The 17,976-nt window shown below is 44.5% G+C and overlaps 1 protein-coding gene across 13 annotated transcripts in view; it reads right to left on the reverse strand.

Annotated features, from left to right (window-relative positions):
* The window catches only part of HFM1 (helicase for meiosis 1), a 151,710-nt gene that overhangs the window by 18,209 nt on the left and 115,525 nt on the right, over positions 1-17,976 (reverse strand). For all 13 annotated transcript variants that reach the window (XM_053243306.1, XM_053243303.1, XM_053243304.1 and 10 more), the window contains 8 exons: positions 17,795-17,898; positions 16,469-16,627; positions 14,145-14,240; positions 8,851-8,963; positions 8,169-8,251; positions 7,465-7,559; positions 5,991-6,236; positions 5,384-5,489 (listed from right to left, as the gene is read on the reverse strand). In XM_053243306.1, coding sequence (XP_053099281.1) covers positions 5,384-5,489; positions 5,991-6,236; positions 7,465-7,559; positions 8,169-8,251; positions 8,851-8,963; positions 14,145-14,240; positions 16,469-16,627; positions 17,795-17,898 — 1,002 coding nt within the window. The remainder of the gene's footprint in view (positions 1-5,383; positions 5,490-5,990; positions 6,237-7,464; positions 7,560-8,168; positions 8,252-8,850; positions 8,964-14,144; positions 14,241-16,468; positions 16,628-17,794; positions 17,899-17,976) is intronic.

Genomic DNA, 17,976 nt, shown 5'->3' on the forward strand with positions numbered 1-17,976 from the left:
TTGCATCTGAATGACAAGGACACACACAATCAGACATTTGGGAGAATGGAGTGGACAGAACTCGCCCTTTCTTCAGCATATATATACAACCCAGCCTCTATATAGCAAATTACCAAAACACTCTCACATATATGACAAAAAAAAACACCCATCAGCAAAACAAATAGGCAGAAAGGCAGAATACCCTCTGCATTTTATCAAAACGTGGAATTTCACACAAAGCCTAATAGAAACAGAACTGAACAGAAATAAAGTTCTCAGGAACAGAATCTTCACAGAAGCATCTCTGGACACCCATAGAAACATACACACATATACACACCCACAGCTCCCCTGAAATTAGCATCAGTCACAGTTAACATTTAAACAAACATTTTTGATGGAAAACAGGGAAGTTCACATTTTAAATATCATTTTAAAAACACTACAAAATAAACAGCTACATATTTCAAAATGCATTTAAACAAAATAAACTGTGATATAACATTTAAGTCTGTTTAGGGCTTAACCCATGAGCAAGTTAACCAGTCAAGCGGAACAAAGAAACCCCAAGAAAACACAGTCACTAGCAAAATGGTCTATAAATCAACATTCTTTTCATTCCGTTGAAAACTTCCCTTTTGTCAACACCCCGTGTTGGTGTGAGCAGGTGCAGGGACTTGGTGAACTGTCCCTGCCCCGGGAAATCAGTAAGTCAATTTGGATATACTCAATTAGGCCTGCCTCTACTACCTGAGCCCCAAGGAGCATAACGGGCTCCTATCCTGGCACATGTCACGTAACGTGCACAAGCTTTTTTCCCCTAAGTAGACATGTTGCAGACATGTAGGGATTCCTGCAGTAGCCTTGCGGGGCCATTTCTTCCCCTGTGGGTGGACTGATGGTAGTGTTCTACCAAAGTGTGTCCCAACCCTCTGGGCATTGCCTGCCTGCTGTCTGGCTGAAAGGACCAGCCCTGGTCCCTGGCTGGTGACTCAGCCATCCTGGTTTCATCCTCTGGGTGTTCTGTGTGCTGTGAGTCCCAGAGATCTGTGAGTTTGGACAACAGGATCCCCTGTCGGGCTGGATCTGCTTGCAGACCCTCAGCCACTCTTTGGGCTGCCTGGTCAGCCCTCCTGTTGCCTTGTGCCTTCCTGCCATCCCCCCTTTGGTAGCCCCTGCAGTGCATAACAGCCACTTGCTGGGTACACCAAACAACCTTGGGCAGGCAGAAGATCTCCTTACTGTGTCTCATCTTCTGGCCCCTTGTGCTGATGGTAACCGGTTTGTCCTCGCCCTCCTTGGGGAGGCCAGGCTGACAAAGTCTCCTGGCTCCTGCCTCTCGGGGGCCCCTGTGATGGTGGTCTTCCAACACCTGTCCCTGTGGCATCCTTCTGCCAGACTTGTTGTGACCACCGACCTCCCAGGCAGGAGTTTCCGGTTTCTCGTGGGGCACTCCTTTCCTTCCCTGTGACCCTCCTCTCTATCCTGACCTGTTCCTTCTCCTGCTCAACTTACCCATGCCTTCCGAAGTGGTGGCCGCCAAAAGTTAAACTTTTGTCTCTGGCCATGAGCCTTTCCTTGGGCATTCTCTGCCCAAGCCTACTGGAAGGCTCCCGGCTTCGTCCTGCGCTATCAGGACTTTGGTGGCCTCCGGTTTCCCGTCCCACCACGCCTTCCACTTCCTTTCTATCTCCTCTCCCCTGTCTGCTGCTTTCCTTCTCTGCTCTCCTACAACCCTGCTTCTCCACCTTCTGTCTGTCCCTCCTTGTCCTACAACCACCCAAACATTACCTTCCTGGCTTCACAACAAGCAACTCCAAACAACATGCCAAACCTTCAGTACTTCACACTTTTCCTTTTCCTTCCCTTAAACCAGCCTCTTTCCATCTGCCTTTCAACAATTAACCAGCCTTTACATCACATGCACCAAATAAACCTCCTGAAACATCTCTACCTCTCTGCACCTTTCCAAGTGAATGTGTGCCAATCTCCTGCAACTTGCACTTCTCCTCTTGAGATTTACCTCCATCTCTGCTGGGCAAATGGTCCCAGCCTGCTTGCCTGGGCCTCTGCCCTCATGGCTACTCAGGGGGTTGCCTGTTGCTTGCAACAGCTCCTGAGCCTGGTCTCAGGGACCAACCTGGTACCTATGTTCCACGCCTTCTGGATTCCTAACATCTTCAGTGGGCCAGGATCAAAATGATCCTGCCTTCCTGATTTCTGAGTTGGGGGAGAGAGCAAACTGCCTCCTTCCTACCGTGTTCCTAATTCCCACTGGCCTTGGGGATACGGAACCCCAAGTGCTTCACACGGTCCTGGCAGGCTTGGGCCTCTGGCTCTCGGGACTATGTAACCTGTAGTCCCTCAGAGCCCCCCCCAAGCCTGGCTTGAAGCTCTTCAGCATCGACCCTTCCCCTCCCATTGTTTTCCCAGAGGCGTGCTCTCTTACACTCTGAACAAACAGACAAGTGGGGGGGGGAACGGACTGCGGGTAAGGGATCCACGCAGTGAGGCACAAAAGGATTTTAGACAGACAAATTCACACTTCGCACCTCCAGTTTCCGCTCTCCTCCCGTCGCCGGGACAGAAAACGTACTCAGGAGTCCCGCCTCTGCCAGTGCAGGGCCACACTCGGGGTGGGTTTCCCCCTTTGGGGTCCCCCTCTGCACTCACCAAACTTTCAAACTGCACACATTCACACCAACTCCTCCCTTGTTCCTCCTCCCAGAGCCTGTCCTGCTTTTAGGCAGTGCCCTCTGCCCACAGCGGCTCTTGACCTAGGGTGGGCTATTCCCTTGGTCTCCTACCCGTCCCGGGACTCCCAATACTTCACCTGTCCGGACCCCTTGCGTTGGTGTGCCTCGTTCCGCGCCCGTCTTCGGTGGACTTGGGAGTCTGGGTCTCACGCCGCCGGGGGTCAAAACCTTCCTTCTTACAATGGGAGAAGTGGCGCCGAAGGGTTGCTCTCCCACGACGTGAGAAAGGGACCCCCAAGTAGCCACCGATGGGCAGGTAAATCACCAGCAGACCATCCGAGCTTGAACGGCACCAGTTTATGTTACCTGGGAGACCCCAGTTACCACAAACCAGACAGACAAGGATGATTGAAGGAAGCAATAGTCACCATTTATTGAACCAAAACCAGCGCTGGTGGCTCTTTCCTGTGCCTCGTGGCCTACCAGGAAAGACGCCCCGAATCCCCCGGTTTTTGGGGTTTTAAACCTTGGCATTGTTACACATCTGGGCGTTAACATTTGGCCCAAGAACCAATTAGTTCATTTCATTAACACATGTGTTTGCCTCAGGGCTGGACTTTGCTCTGAATTCCGGTTTTACAGAAAAGAGATAAGCAAATTAAGAGAAGATTCTTTCACATTCTAAGAAGCAGGGCAGTTTGGAATAAGCCGATCATTCGATGCCTATGCTAATGAAGTTTGCAACACCCGTACCCTCTTCCCCCACCCTGTCTGTCCTTGGCAGATAAGTAACTCAGCAAGGAATTTTCCATTCCACACTTGCAAACTCTATTAACCATTTCTTGACCAGTGCAAACCTGAGTTCTGTCTCACTCTTTTTGCAAAGACACTTTCCCATTCCATGAGAACAAAGTAATTACAAAGCAGCTTTCAGAAAAGGCATTTCCCCCTCATTCCACACACACACACACACACACACACACGACACCAGCCACTGGAAAGACGTTATACTGGGCTGAATTAGAACAGTTGCTCCCCACCTGCTAAACATAAAAGAGCCAACACTTTTAAAAGGTGCTTCTTGCTCAGTTAGCGGGATTTGGTAGCTGACATTCTGCAGAGAGTAACACAGACAGCTCTCAATTTCCTGCACTTCAAGAGTCTAAAACAACATCAATGGTGTTGTGCTAATACATAATATAGACATAATGTTGTGCTAATACATAAAACTGCACTATTGCACTTCCGCAAAGCTATAGCCATTGGAAATAATGGCTGTAGTGTGACAAAAGTTCAATTGTGCAGTTTTAAATGTTTACACAATGCTCTTAACACAACACCACAAATGGTCTTTTAGACACCTACAGAGTGTAGGCAGTTAAGGACTGCCTGCATGGAATGTTAGCCACTGGTTTTTTCCCCTCCTACCTCCATTTTAGGATGGAGTTTTAACAAGATTGTTAGATGCTTTGAAAATAAACCACAGAAAACCAAGGCATAGATATATCAGATTAACCCATTGCTCCTTTATGGAGAGCAGCTAGGTATCTATTCCAACCTTGCCAGGCTGGAGGCAATCCAATCAAAGTTTTTGAGAAGTGTGCTCCAACTACCCCGGGGTGTCTCCAATACATTTCTATGATTGGAAGCAGGCTGAATTCGGGTGGAGGCAAGTGTTTGGCTAGTAATATTTGAATATTGGCTGAAGTTGATTTTTCAGCCCATAGGACTAGCACCCTTAGTGTTGAATGATATATATAGGTCTAGGTGAAAATACTATGTGGAGAAGGGGTTGAACTACTATGGCTTCTCCAGCGATGCTCTGGTTGTCTTGGGCTATGGGAGAGCGAGATCATGTCTAAACCAACACGTTATGGATATGGAGAAACAGATGGATAGGAGCCAGATGGGGTCGACACTTATATAGGTAATCAAACATCACTGTCTGGCCCAGCAAGATACCTTAATAAAATATTAGTACCTAGTTTCTGGAAGGCTCTGACGCTGGCCCGGTGTAATGCCTTAGAAATGGCTGTCCGGGAGGGGAGATACCGTAAGATCTCCTATAAGGAGATCCTATAAGGTTCCTTATAGGAACCCTTGTGGTTCTGGGGAAGTGGAGTCAACGGCCCATGTTATCTTGAATTGTCAGTTTTATTGAACTTTGCAGGAGAGATATATAAGTCCTTTTTTAACAGCATACCGCAGTTGTTCTGAGCAGTTCTATCTGGAATTACTTTTGACAGACCATTGGGATGTAGTATCTTATAACATGGTGAAGTATTGTTTTCTGGCTAATAAGACTAGGAAAAGAAATGTTGAGAAGCGAGATATAGGGTTGGATTGAATTAAAACTTAGATTATTATAATGCATGGAGCCTTCAGTTTTATGTAATGGATGAACTCAGGTGTTATGGTTCTGTTTTATGTTTTAACAGTTTATTATTTTATTTGACCAAGTTCACTTTTATGAAAAGTTTGCTTTTATGTAAAGCTTTTGTACTTTGTGTTTTGCTGGACGAATGACCATAACAATAAAGATTTGATATCAAATTAAATAAAAAGAAATGTAAGATGAGCAATTAAAAGGTCCAGTTGTCCCACTTCTCCAACAACTGATGTTCTAGCAAGCCAGTTTAATTGTCAGTTTAAACACACCATATAGCTGGTGGTATGTATGTATCACAGGCATCATATGTACTTACCTTTTTAAAAGGGACTGCGGAGATCTGCTCTGTGTATTTTGGAAAAAGTGGTTAGCTTTTCCTGAGCTCAAAACGCTTGTGTTTAAAGATTTCAGGTGAGAGGTTTCTAAAACATATAAACAACAAAGACATTTTGCAAGTACTTCTCAAAATTGAAACATACTTGAAGCTTTTAAAAAGTACACATAAAACGCAAACAAATGCGAGGCAGTCAGCCTACCAGGTACATATGCTTCTTTCTTGATGTCAAAATTAACACGACATGCTAGTTTATATCCATAAATTCAACATATTAATTAACAAAAGACTAACAGCTAAGACTACTTCCAGTGTTATGTGGCTTGAGTGTTACAGCCCTAGTTTTGATATTCATTTTGATGAATGGACATAAGAAACAATTGTTAGCTTGCAAAAGCTGTTCTGCCCTTCTTTTGTCTATTACCATATTACATGGTTCAGAGATTTTTCTGACTTTTGTTCATTATGGTTGGGTTTGGGGAGGAGTGTGTGGATTTTGTACAGATGTTGGTATTGTGAATTCTGCATGCACATGACGTGCACGCTAGCTATTTATACAAAAAATGTATGTTACAAGTAATTGTTTTACCTGAATTTTTAGTTTTCTCCATATCAGCAATAAAAGTGCTGGCATATACTAAACTCCCATCGTCATAATCATCCCAAACCTCATCTCCTAATTCAAAATTCACATTCAAAGGTTCTGAAAACAAAGAGCTGCTTTTATCTGCATCAGTCAAGTTATTCATTAAAGATTCTTTGAGATTTTTGTTCGAAATTACTGTTTGGCGGCTTTTTTCATTCAAAGTTGCAGGCTGCTTGTTAACAAAGAAACCTATAATTGAGCACAATACAGGTGAAACATAATTTCTCAGACTATTTAAAAAATTAGGTATTTTTTAAAACCAATTTATACAAAATATAGTATACTATTTTCTCAACACTGTTTTTAGCAAATAGGTAGCCTGTATTTGTAACAGGGGGGATTCTTTTTGGACTTAGCCACTTCATACCATAGCTCTTTTAGAATGCATTCTGATTACATCTGGATTTCACAGGCTTCACAAATTACCATTTATAAACAGGGCTGATGGCGGGGGGTGGGGGCGGGGGGCGGGGAGAAAGCCAGTACAAATTACTGGAGCCTGGTGGTCCGGAAGGGGACCTGGGGCCTGACTGTGTTGCATATGTTTTTGTCTTGCCTCCTGCCACCACCCCACGCCCGCCCCACCACCGCCACGAGGCCGAACTGCCGATTCATAAAATAATTCTAGCTGCCAGGTGTGTGCCCGTGGGGGTGGGGTGAGGGTGAGCCAAACACACACACACCCATGGCGGTGGGTGGAGCAGGAGTGGCCACTGAGCCTGATTGTCCGGCCCAGCGGCCCTTGGGAACTGCAAGCTGCTCCAGCGTGCCTGCACAGTTTGAATAGAGCGTTGACACTATATTCAAACTGCGGCACCTCACAGTTCTCACAGGCCGCTGGGCCAGACGGTCTGGCTCTGTGGCTGTTCCTGCTCCACACTCTGCCACAGGGGGGTGCTCGGCTCACACACACTTCATCCCGCGGGTGTGCAGATGGTGGCTAGAATTATTCTAAAGATCAGCAGTTTGGCTTTGTGGCAGAGCGGCCACGAGGCAGAGTCAGCCTCAAGGCAGCAGCAGGAAGGCCTCTCGGCTGGGGCCCGAAATTTTTTTCCCACCAGGGCCCGAACCTGTTCTCAGTGGCCCTGGTTATAAACCCCAATCATTCAAACTTGCAAGAATGATCAAGGGACTGACTTGGAAAATAAAAGAATTTTAGTATAATAAAATAAATAATCTAGTTTGAGAATCTGTGTAAGTAAGAATGTGCTTGAATAACAAGGAACTGGAACCCCAGGGCAAAAAAGGAGCTACAGGTAATTCTGGATTAGTAAAAAGGCACCATTCAACCACAGTTTACACTTGATTCTGTTGATTTCAACTGAAAGCCATTCTCTCATTGAAACCCACAAGACTAAACTCTTCTGTGTTTAACTTTAGCTGGGTCTTAAGGGAATAAACAGCTTTAGCAACTCACCATTCTCTTTTGAACCTTCTGGTTGCAATGGAAATCTTTGAGGAACATCAGAACCATTCCCCTCTTCTAATCCTGACTGTTGGGCATACCCTAACCTTTATAAAAGTGAGCAAAGTCACAAGAAAGTTGCAAATGTTGATAGCAGAGAAAATGAGTACGCTAGATGACAGATAATAGGGATGTGCACAGAACTGGTGGGGGCCGGTTCAATGGTGGGAGGGGCGGTGCTTCAACAGCAGGGGAGAATGAACTTACACCGCTTGGCCGCGTTTCCTCTGCCGGTGCATGATTCCCTAAAAGCGCATCAGGGCGGCAGCGTACCTCCCTACCGCCCCATTCCGACATTGTCTAGAAGTAATAGCTGTGACTGCGCACATCGTGCGCATGCACCTGACATGCACAAGCATGATATACGCACACGTGTGACGCACGCAGTTGCAGCTACTATTTCCGGTTACTTCCGGACAACATTGGAATGGGGAGGCAGGGAGGTACGCTGCTGCCTCGAAGGACTTTTAGAGAATCATGTGACATTAGTGGAAATGCAGCGGGGGGGAGCGCATCCTCCCCTGCCCTTAAAGTCACCCCCCCCCACCGTCAAACCTCTAGCCAGCCAGGGTTTGAACCAGTTTGGAGGCCCATAAAAGGGCCTCCAAACCGGTTCGTGTACATCTCTAACAGATAGTTGTTATGGTAGAACATACCTTGGCAATCCTGGAAGCAAAGATTTAGGAGTATAACAAAATTGTTTAAGATCTGTATTTTGTGGTTTACTTGACATCTGCATCTAAAAAAGTATATAGAGTGAAGGATTGTTACAATGCATATATATGGTAGAGTAGGTTTGGTTTATGTTTGAAACTAGAAAATCAATACTTGCAACACCTTGTCAGGAATGGAAAAGGCATATATGAACAACATTATGTTTTTCCCCACTTCATGAAAGGTGTTTTTATATTGTAGGAAAGGTGTGTGACTTTTTTTAAATCATGAATTAAATGAACCAATTTAGTCAGCAACAGCTAGGAGCTATGCAAGCATCTCAGCAAGCCCAGGCTGGCTATAATGTACAATTTATTAACCACATTTCATTCCTTATTATCAATTGTCCAAGTCATTCTTCCTTGGGAGAAAAATTCCACAGGAAGGGAAGAGTAGTGCCAAACCTATAGATGCTTGCTTGATTCTACCAAGATGGAAGAATGAATGGTGGACCTACAGAGGTATTACAAATTGATCAGCTTTGAAATCTTAAAACGAGCATAGTGATCTGAAAATTACTTTTAATCCCATTCTTGCTAACAAGCAGACAAGAAGCCTTAATTTGCAAATATGCAAAAGTTCTGTAAACAAAGTGCAAAAACAAAGAATTCATCATCTGTACACCTTCAAGCGTTTGACCGGGGGAATAGGAGATCCTGCATTTCGGTTCCTCAAATCAGCAAGATATGAAGAAAACTTTAACTTCAAGTCAGATTTCTGTGAAACTCCAACTTTACCTAAAGAAAAGATAGCATATGCTTTTTATTTATATTTTTATATCAAACATTAGTGTGTCAAGTCATATGTCAAGTTATAGACATTTCAGATAATCCTCTGCAAGTCTATGTCTGAATAGGCCAGAATGTTTCCAGTTATAAGAGACAAAGTTGCATTTGTGCCACCCTAGACACTAAAGGTGTTTTGGCAGGGACAAGCCCAAACTTGCTCCATCATATATCCTATATGAGGGAGCCATTTCTAAATGAGGTCATACTCTCACTCTGATTTCACAGTCAAGTTTTCTATAAACATATATATGCAGCCAAGTCTTTTGTTGTCTTAGTCTGGAGTTTGTAGAAACTATGCTTGTGTTTGCTGGATTCCATACTGCATCTTCTGCAATAGGTCAGAGAAAGACTTTGATTTCTGAATCAAAACAAAATACATTTTGCTATGGCGCTTCTGTAGCCATGTACAATAATATATAACCTACCTGCCTATTGAATCAGCTAGAGTATGTATTAGAAACGAGAACCCACATTTTGTACTTTTGATTAACTTGACTATAATTGCATTTTCTTTGTGTTTATTAATAACCTAATTTGTTGATTACATAAAACTGATCTGGGGTAACATATATATGGTAGAGTAGGTTTGGTTTATGTTTGAAACTAGAAAATGAATACTTGCAACACCTTGTCAGGAATGGAAAAGTTTTTTCCCCTCACCCCATCTTGTTGCCTTTATCCTTTTCACCATGTTGCTGCAAATGTACATATTAGTCCTGAGAGGAGTTGGGTGGCTAGAGAATGGAAGTGGCACTTTCACTAAGTACCCCAATTAGATTTCTTCTTTAATACATTATTGCCTACAACACATTGAGCCTCTTCTCACAATCACTGAGAAGGGCTAGAGAAGGGATCCCCTCTCCCCTCCCTGGGCTCCCTGCAGCGTGGCAGCTGCAGCTACCACACGATGAAGAAAACAGGGTTAAGGAGTGCTCGCTCCCTTAACTTCATTTTCAAGGGTAGCTACATAGGCAGGTTTGCCACCATGTTGCTGCCATGATTGGACCCTATCCTCCCTCAGCCCGGTTTTGCACGCACGTGTGAATAGCCTCATTAGGTAGTAGCATCTACTGATTTGTGTGGTTTTTGGGGTGGACTCAGTTCCAGTGGTTAAACTGGAGTAACTGCACACCAAATTGCCTCTTAGGGGTGCCTCTTGAAGGGATCAAGAAATTTCACACACACACACACACACACACACACAATATTATATTATTCAACAAATTCGCAATACACTGGTATAAATTTATACCATATTTCAACATATTCACACACAAAAGTCAAATGTAAGGGTGACTGGGCAGTTTTTCCTGGTTCTACCTGCTGAGCTTGCTACTCAGCCTATATAGGAAGACTGCCAGTGGCAGTGGGCCCGCCACCAGCGGGGTCGCCACTGAAGGGGTGACACCAAAGGGGGTTGCCCCATTGGGTGAGCCACTTCGGGAGAGAAACGAGGGCGAAGGCTGGACACTTTGTCCAACCATTTGTATAGAGGGAGGCATTCAATAGTGGGGCTTCTGTTTAATCAGTTTTAAGTTGTGCTGAGGTTGGGTTGAAGTTGTAATGTGTGTGGGTTTGTCTGGAGATGGGGAGACAGGGAGTGCCTTTGTTGAAGGTGGGGCAGCTATTCCAGTGGTGGTGGGGAATAGAAGAAGAAACACTGGCAGGTCAGCAGGCTGTTCCAGGGGAAGGGTAGTAAGAAATCTAATAGCTGTCCCCCTTTCCGGCTGTCCTGCCAGCTCTTTGACCTCGGGGAGCATTGCCAACATCCCACATAACCTTACCTTGCTCCTCTGCAATGCCAGGTTGGTCCAAAATAAATCAGAACTCATCCATGATTTGATCATGGATGAAGGGGCCGACCTGATGTGTATTACTGAGACTTGGTTGGGGGAGGCTAGTGGTCCAGTTTGGTCCCAGCTTCTCCCGCCAGGATATTCTGTAGAGGAGCAGGTGAGGGGACATGGGCGGGGAGCTGGAGTGGTTGTGGTCTATAAGGATAACATCTCCCTTACCAGGGTCCCTGTTAGGGTATCGGACCATATTGAATGTGTGTACTTGAGTTTGGGGACCAGGGATAGATTGGGACTTCTGTTTGTGTACCGATCGCCCCACTGCCCAACAGAATCCCTTACTGAGCTCACAGACTTGGTCGCGGAACTTGCGTTGGAGTCTCTCAGACTTTTGGTGCTGGGGGACTTCAATGTTCATTTTGGGATCAATTTGTCCAGGGCAGCTCAGGAGTTCATAGCGGCCATGACGACTATGGGCCTACCCCAAGCGGTCTCTGGATCGACGCATATTGCAGGTCACATGCTTGATTTGGTCTTTTATTCTGATCAGGGTGGTGTTTCATGGGTGGGGACTCCTACGATCTCCCCGTTGTCATGGATGGACCACCATCTGGTTAAGGTTGGACTTACAACCGCTTTCCACTTTCGCAGGGGTTAGGGGCCTATTTGAATGGTCCGCCCGAAGATGTTACTGGATCCAGTAGGATTCCAAGAAGCCTTGGAGGCATTTAATGTTGGCTCTGCTGGTGATCCTGTTGATGCCCTGGTTGAGAAATGGAACAACTTGCTCACCAGGGTAGTAGACATGATTGCTCCTAAGCGTCCCATCCGATCCGCTTCAAAATTGGCCCCTTGGTATACGGAAGATCTACGGGGGCTGAAGCGTCAAGGTAGGCGACTGGAGCGCAAGTGGAGAAAAACTCAACTCGAATCCGACAGATTACGACATGGAGCACATTTAAAGATCTATGCTCAGGCGATACGTGCGGCAAAGAAGCAGTTCTTTTCTGCCCGTATTGCCTCTGCGAGTTCACGTCCGGTAGAGTTGTTCAGGGTTGTGAGGGGACTAGTATCTGCTCCCTCTCCCTTGAACCAGAATTTGGAAGCATCAGTTACCCGCTGTGGTGTGTTTAATGAATTTTTTGCAGACAAAATCTCTCGGATTCGGGCCGACTTAGATGGAGACTCCACAATTAATTTGATGTCTGAACTAGAGGTGTCCGACAACTCCTCTTATACGATTCGACTGGATCAATTTCAGTTTCTGACTCCTGATGATGTGGACAAGCTGCTTGGAGCAGTGAGGCCTACCACTTGTCCTCTTGATCCTTGTCCAACATGGCTTGTTCTATCTAGCAGGGAGGCTGTTGTAGGCAGCCTGTTAGAAATCATAAATGCTTCTCTGAGGGAGGGCAGGATGCCTCCTTGTCTTAAGGAGGCAATTATTAGACCTCTTCTAAATAAGCCTGCGTTAGATCCCTCAGAGTTGAGCAATTATAGGCCAGTTTCCAATCTCCCATGGCTGGGCAAGGTAATTGAGAGGGTGGTGGCCTCTCAGCTCCAGGCGGTCTTGGAGGAAACTGATTATCTAGACCCATTTCAAAGTGGTTTTCGGGCGGGCTATGGGGTGGAGACTACCTTGGTCGGCCTGATGGGTGATCTCCAATTGGGAATTGACAGAGGAAGTGTGACTCTGTTGGTCCTCTTGGATCTCTTGGCGGCTTTCAATACTATCGACCATAGTATCCTTCTGGAACGTCTGAGGGTGTTGGGTGTGGGAGGCACTGTTTTACAGTGGTTCCGCTCCTACCCCTCTGACAGGTTCCAGATGGTGTCGATTGGAGATTGTTGCTCTTCAAAATCTGAGCTTAAGTATGGTGTTCCTTAAGCCTCCATACTCTCTCCAATGCTTGATAACATCTACATGAAACCACTGGGCGAGATCATTGGGGATTTGGAGCTGGGTGTTACCAGTATGCTGATGACACCCAGATCTACTTCTCCGTGTCAACTTCTTCAGGAGTTGGCATATCCTCCCTAAATGCCTGTCTGGAAGCAGTAATGGGCTGGATGAGGGAGAATAAACTGATGCTGAATCCAGATAAAATGGAGGTACTTATTGTGCGGGGTCGGAACTCTGGAGACGATTTTGATCTGCCTGTTCTAGACGGGGTCAGGAACAGGTTCGCAGTCTGGGAGTACTTCTGGATCAACATCTCTCCTTGGTTTCTCAGGTTGAGGTGGTGGCCAGGGGTGCTTTCTCTCAGCTCCAGCTGATACGCCAGCTGCGCCCGTTTCTTGAGATCAATGACCTCAAAACAGTGGTACATTTGTTGGTAACCTCCAGACTGGACTTCTGTAATGCGCTCTATGTGGGGCTGCCTTTGTATGTAGTCCGGAAACTTCAGTTGGTTCAGAATGCGGCAGCCAGGTTGGTCTCTGGGTCATCTCGGAGAGACCACATTACTCCTTTGTTGATGGAGTTACACTGGCTGCCAATAGTTTTCCAGGCAAAATACAAAGTGCTAGTTATAACTTATAAAGCCCTAAACGGCTTAGGCCCTGAGTATTTAAGAGAGCGTCTTCTTCGCTATGAGCCCCACCGGCCGTTGAGGTCACTTGTGGAGGTCCGTCTCCAGTTGCCACCAACTCATTTGGTGCTACACAGAGACGGGTCTTCTCGGCTGCTGCCCCGAGATTGTGGAATGCGCTCCCTGCTGAGATACGATCCTCCCCATCTCTGGCAATTTTCAAAAAACACCTGAAAACACATCTCTTCAACCAGGCTTTCTCAGCTTTTTAAAACTTGTTTTTAAATTGTTCTGATTATTTAATTGTTGTTTTATGATGTTTTTAATTGTTAATCATTGTTTTATGCTTTATAATTTGTTTTAATTATTAACTGATTTTAATGGTATTTTAATGAGCCTTTTGGAAGGGCGGTATAAAAGTTTTAATAATAAATTAATTAATAAATAAATGTACAGCTTTATAAAAATATTGCTTATTTTATAAATGTAATATAATTTTATATGTTATATATTTTTAGTGTATATATAAGTATATATACATACAAACATCCAAAGGATAATCCAATTTCTCATTAAAATCTTCCCTTCCCAAATGCATACTGTTCCATCCAAAATACCCTTTTTCTCCATCCATGTATACTGTGAATGTGTATGAAGGCCTGTGCATGCACATTTCCATACACTGGGGACAGACTGGATTATCCCCTTAATTCTTTTATTGCACTTTTTAAAGTAAGCAAGTCAGATCCTTTAAAGGTAAACATTACCAAAAAATAAAAATAAAATAAAAAATGGATGAAACTCACAGCAGTCATGTCCACATACTTCTTTATTTTTGCAGTGATGATTGCATTTTCTATTTCCATGCTTTATGCTTAGCATCTCTTGATTACAATTGCCTCCTAGATAGATAGATAGAGCAAACTGATTTTAGGTGCCATATGGGGTGGGGGAGCATGTTGATGACATGATGAACCTCTCAACAAGCTGTGTATTCACATTGGGCAATCTATCTCTATATATAATACACCAAGGTCATTTGTGGCAAGCCCTGCCCATATAGTGCTTTACCAATCGGAGGTAACAGAACAGAAGCACCTTGGTGACTGGGCAGTGGGGATTCCATATACAGATAGGGAAGAGGAGCAGGTAGGGGGCGAGTGAGTGGGTGGGGAGGGAGGGAGTGAGCGGGGGGGGGGGGAGGGAGTGAGTGAGCGGGGAGGAGGCAAGTGAGTGAGCGGGGAGGGAGACAGCAAGTGAGTGGGGAGGGGGAGAGTGAGTGAGCAAGCAGTGGGGAGGGGTGAGCAGCGGGTAGGGGTGAGTGAGTGAGTGAGTGAGCAGCGGGGAGGGGGTGAGTGATCGAGCAAGTGGCAGGGAGTGGGTGAGTGAGCAAGCGTGCTGCAATGAGGGGGCAAGTGAGCAAGCAAGCAGGGAGTGAGAAAGCGAGTTTCAGAGAGGGGTGAGTGAGTGGGGAGGGTGCAAGTGAGTGACTGAGTGGTAGGGAGGGGGTGAGTGAACGAGCAGGGAGTGAACAAGTGAGCGGCAGGAAGGGGCAAGTGAGTGAGCGGTGGTGAGGGGGTGCCTGAGAGTGGGTGGCTGACACTGAGCAATAAAGCAGGGGTTCTGAAAGGGGCAAGGAGAGCAACAAAGTTCTAGCGCATAGATGATCTGTGCAGCAAGTTGTTTGTTATTCTCCCAGCAATTGTCTACATAGCAACTACCTACATCTACAATACAAGAGGTAATAAAGCTACTGCATGTCTGCAGTCCCTGAAATGGAATTGTGAATTTTCCCTTAGTCTTTGTTCCTATATGTACTGAAATTGTAATGTCATAGAATTAATACCATAGTGCTTGAATAGTCCATTTCTTAACACCTAATGTCAATGAAAGTTCTCCTGGACTGAACAAAGCTTTCACTGGAGAAGTGCTTTGAGAATCACAACCTGTTCCTATTGTAAGTAAATGCAATTTAAAATCAACATGATACTTTCAATTTATTTAATATCACAGTGCCAATTTTCTTATCATTTTTATTTGATGTGTTTATCCATTTAGATCTCACTTCTCTAAAAAAGTTATAACAGGCTTACAATAATTAAAATCATAAGAACACCATTTACAATGCATATGGAACAACAAATAAAACAACAAACACAAGCAATAGAACTTCATTTAAAAGCAATTAAAGACAATAAAACTGCCTCAGGCAAATCTCTAAATGCCTGTGGAAAAAATGGCCTTTGCAATTCTTTCTGAATACTAAGGCACACATATGCAGCTCTTCTGGCAAGTCATCCCAGAGCCTCTGAGCAACAGCCAAAATACAAAAACCTCCTTACAGCTGTTCTAATATCCTGCTAAACTCAGAACTGGGCCTGGGTCACTGACATGAGGGGTTTCATACAGAAAAGAGGCCCCCTCTGAGATTGTGCTGCATTTTATTGCATTTTCATTCAAAATTTTAAAGCCAATTCAAATACAGTATAGTCAGTGGGGGAGGAAGCCAGATGGCAGCCCATGTTCCTCCCGCTGGCACCCCCATCTCCATGCCCCCTGTGTCTGATGTGAGATGTAGGGGTGTGGCTTCGTTCACAAACGGGGCCGCATTCCCCATTTGAGAGCAAATACCAGCCAGAGCTGCATTCATGGCATGGCCAGGAGCTGCTCTCTTTGCCCACGCTGTGAATGTAACACTGGCTGGTATTTGCTCCCAAACAGGGCATGTGCCCCCGTTTGCGAGTGAAGCCGCTCCCCCCTGCATCGGATGGAAGCAGGTGGAAGTGGCTTCGCTTGCAAATGGGGCTGCACATCTTGTTTGGGAACATATTCCGGCCACTGCCGCGTTCACAGCATGGCCAGGAACACTCTCCCTGCCTTTAAAGGCAGGGAGCACAGCTCCTGACCACACTGTGGATGCTGCACTGACCAGTATTTGCTCTCAAATGAGGAACACGGCCCCATGTGTGAGAGAAGCCACGCCGTTGTGCTTGGGGGAGTGTCAGGCACAGCCCCTGATTAACAGCAACCTGGGGTTCTTCGAACCTGTTCTCTCTATGATGGTTCCACCCCTGAGTATAGTAGCAAACCCGGGTTTGCCATCAGCTACAAGCAGGGAATAATTGCTTACCTTTATTACTTCTTGCTTCCAGTGATCTTACTGAAGAAGCCTTATAGCTATCAGTTGAACAGTCACCTTCTAATTTTCCATGTATGCTCATCATTTGATTTCCAAATCCCTTTGATTCTAGGTAAATGGCTTTATATTTTTGCTGAATATCAAGCCCAACTTTTCCAGGAAAAAAATAGAAGTATTTATTTAGCTTTACAAATATTTATGCATCATCTAGGTAATCTGCTGCCTCTTTGAACATAAATGGTGCAACACACTATAAAAGCATATAATGGGAATTGTGCATTTATTTACTCTTAAAAGGAAAATATCATACAAACAGAATCGTACAACTGTAAATGCAAAGGACATGTCTAAATATCCATATATATGTATTTTAGCTAATACATAGTCAGTTTTATTTATTTATTTATTTATTTAACACATATTTATACTGCCCAAAACACAAGTTCTCTGGGTGCTTTACAACAAAACAATAAAAACAACCAATAAAAAGATTAAAACAGTTCAACAATTAAAATTTAAAATGTTAAAACTATTAAAACAGTTATAACAAAATAAGCATGTATTTCTTTGTTTTTTGCATTTCAGGCTGCCTTTTGTCTTTCAACCTGAAGGAAGCATACAAAAAATTAAAACATCAAAACAGCAATACTAACACAGAAAAAGAAGTGTGGGGAGGCAAACAACCCTACATTATAGCTAAAACAGACACAGGAGCAAATAAAACCATATCTATAACAGCGGATAAATTGTTATTTCAACACAATTCTTGCAGGCTTGCAGGAAGGGTGTGTGCTTCACAAGCCACACCTTGTATGAAATGGTATAAAGCTGGAATGTATTGTATTTTATTTTATTTGACGTATATACCATCCTTCCAAAAATGGCACAGGGTGGTATATAAATCAAATACCATTTTACTTCAGAACTTTTGGCAAGGAATACTTATAGAAATAGAGGAGAGCTGGTCTTGTGGTAGCAAGCATAACTCGTCCCCTTAGCTAAGCAGGGTCTGCCCTGGTTGCATATGAATGGGAGACTAGAAATGTGAGCACTGTCAGATATTCCCCTCAGGGGATGGAGCCACTCAAGGAAGAGCATGTCCTAAGTTGCTTCTCTGGCATCTCCAAGATAGGATGGAGACTCCTGCCTGCAACCTTGGAGAAGCCGCTGCCAATCTGTGAAGACAATACTGAGCAAGATAGACCAATGGTCTGACTCAGTATATGGCAGTTTCCTATGTTCCTAGGAAAGTATAAAGCAAAATTTTAAGAAATCAGCACAGTTGGTTTAAACACCTAATAGTATAATTTAACTTACCATATTCAGAACTTATTAGATTTATGCTTAATTCTTCAGATTTAACAGCTCTTCTCACTTCAACCCTTTTAGTCCAATTTCCAGTTTTGAGCAAAGCAGAATCCCTGCAAAGTAGGTACACTATCAATATCCTGATATTAAATGTATGCAAACAGACATGTTTTTAAAAGTTTCAAAATTAT

This window comes from Hemicordylus capensis, chromosome 4 (assembly GCF_027244095.1).
Source record: "Hemicordylus capensis ecotype Gifberg chromosome 4, rHemCap1.1.pri, whole genome shotgun sequence".
In the NCBI taxonomy this organism is placed as follows: Eukaryota; Metazoa; Chordata; class Lepidosauria; order Squamata; family Cordylidae; genus Hemicordylus; species Hemicordylus capensis.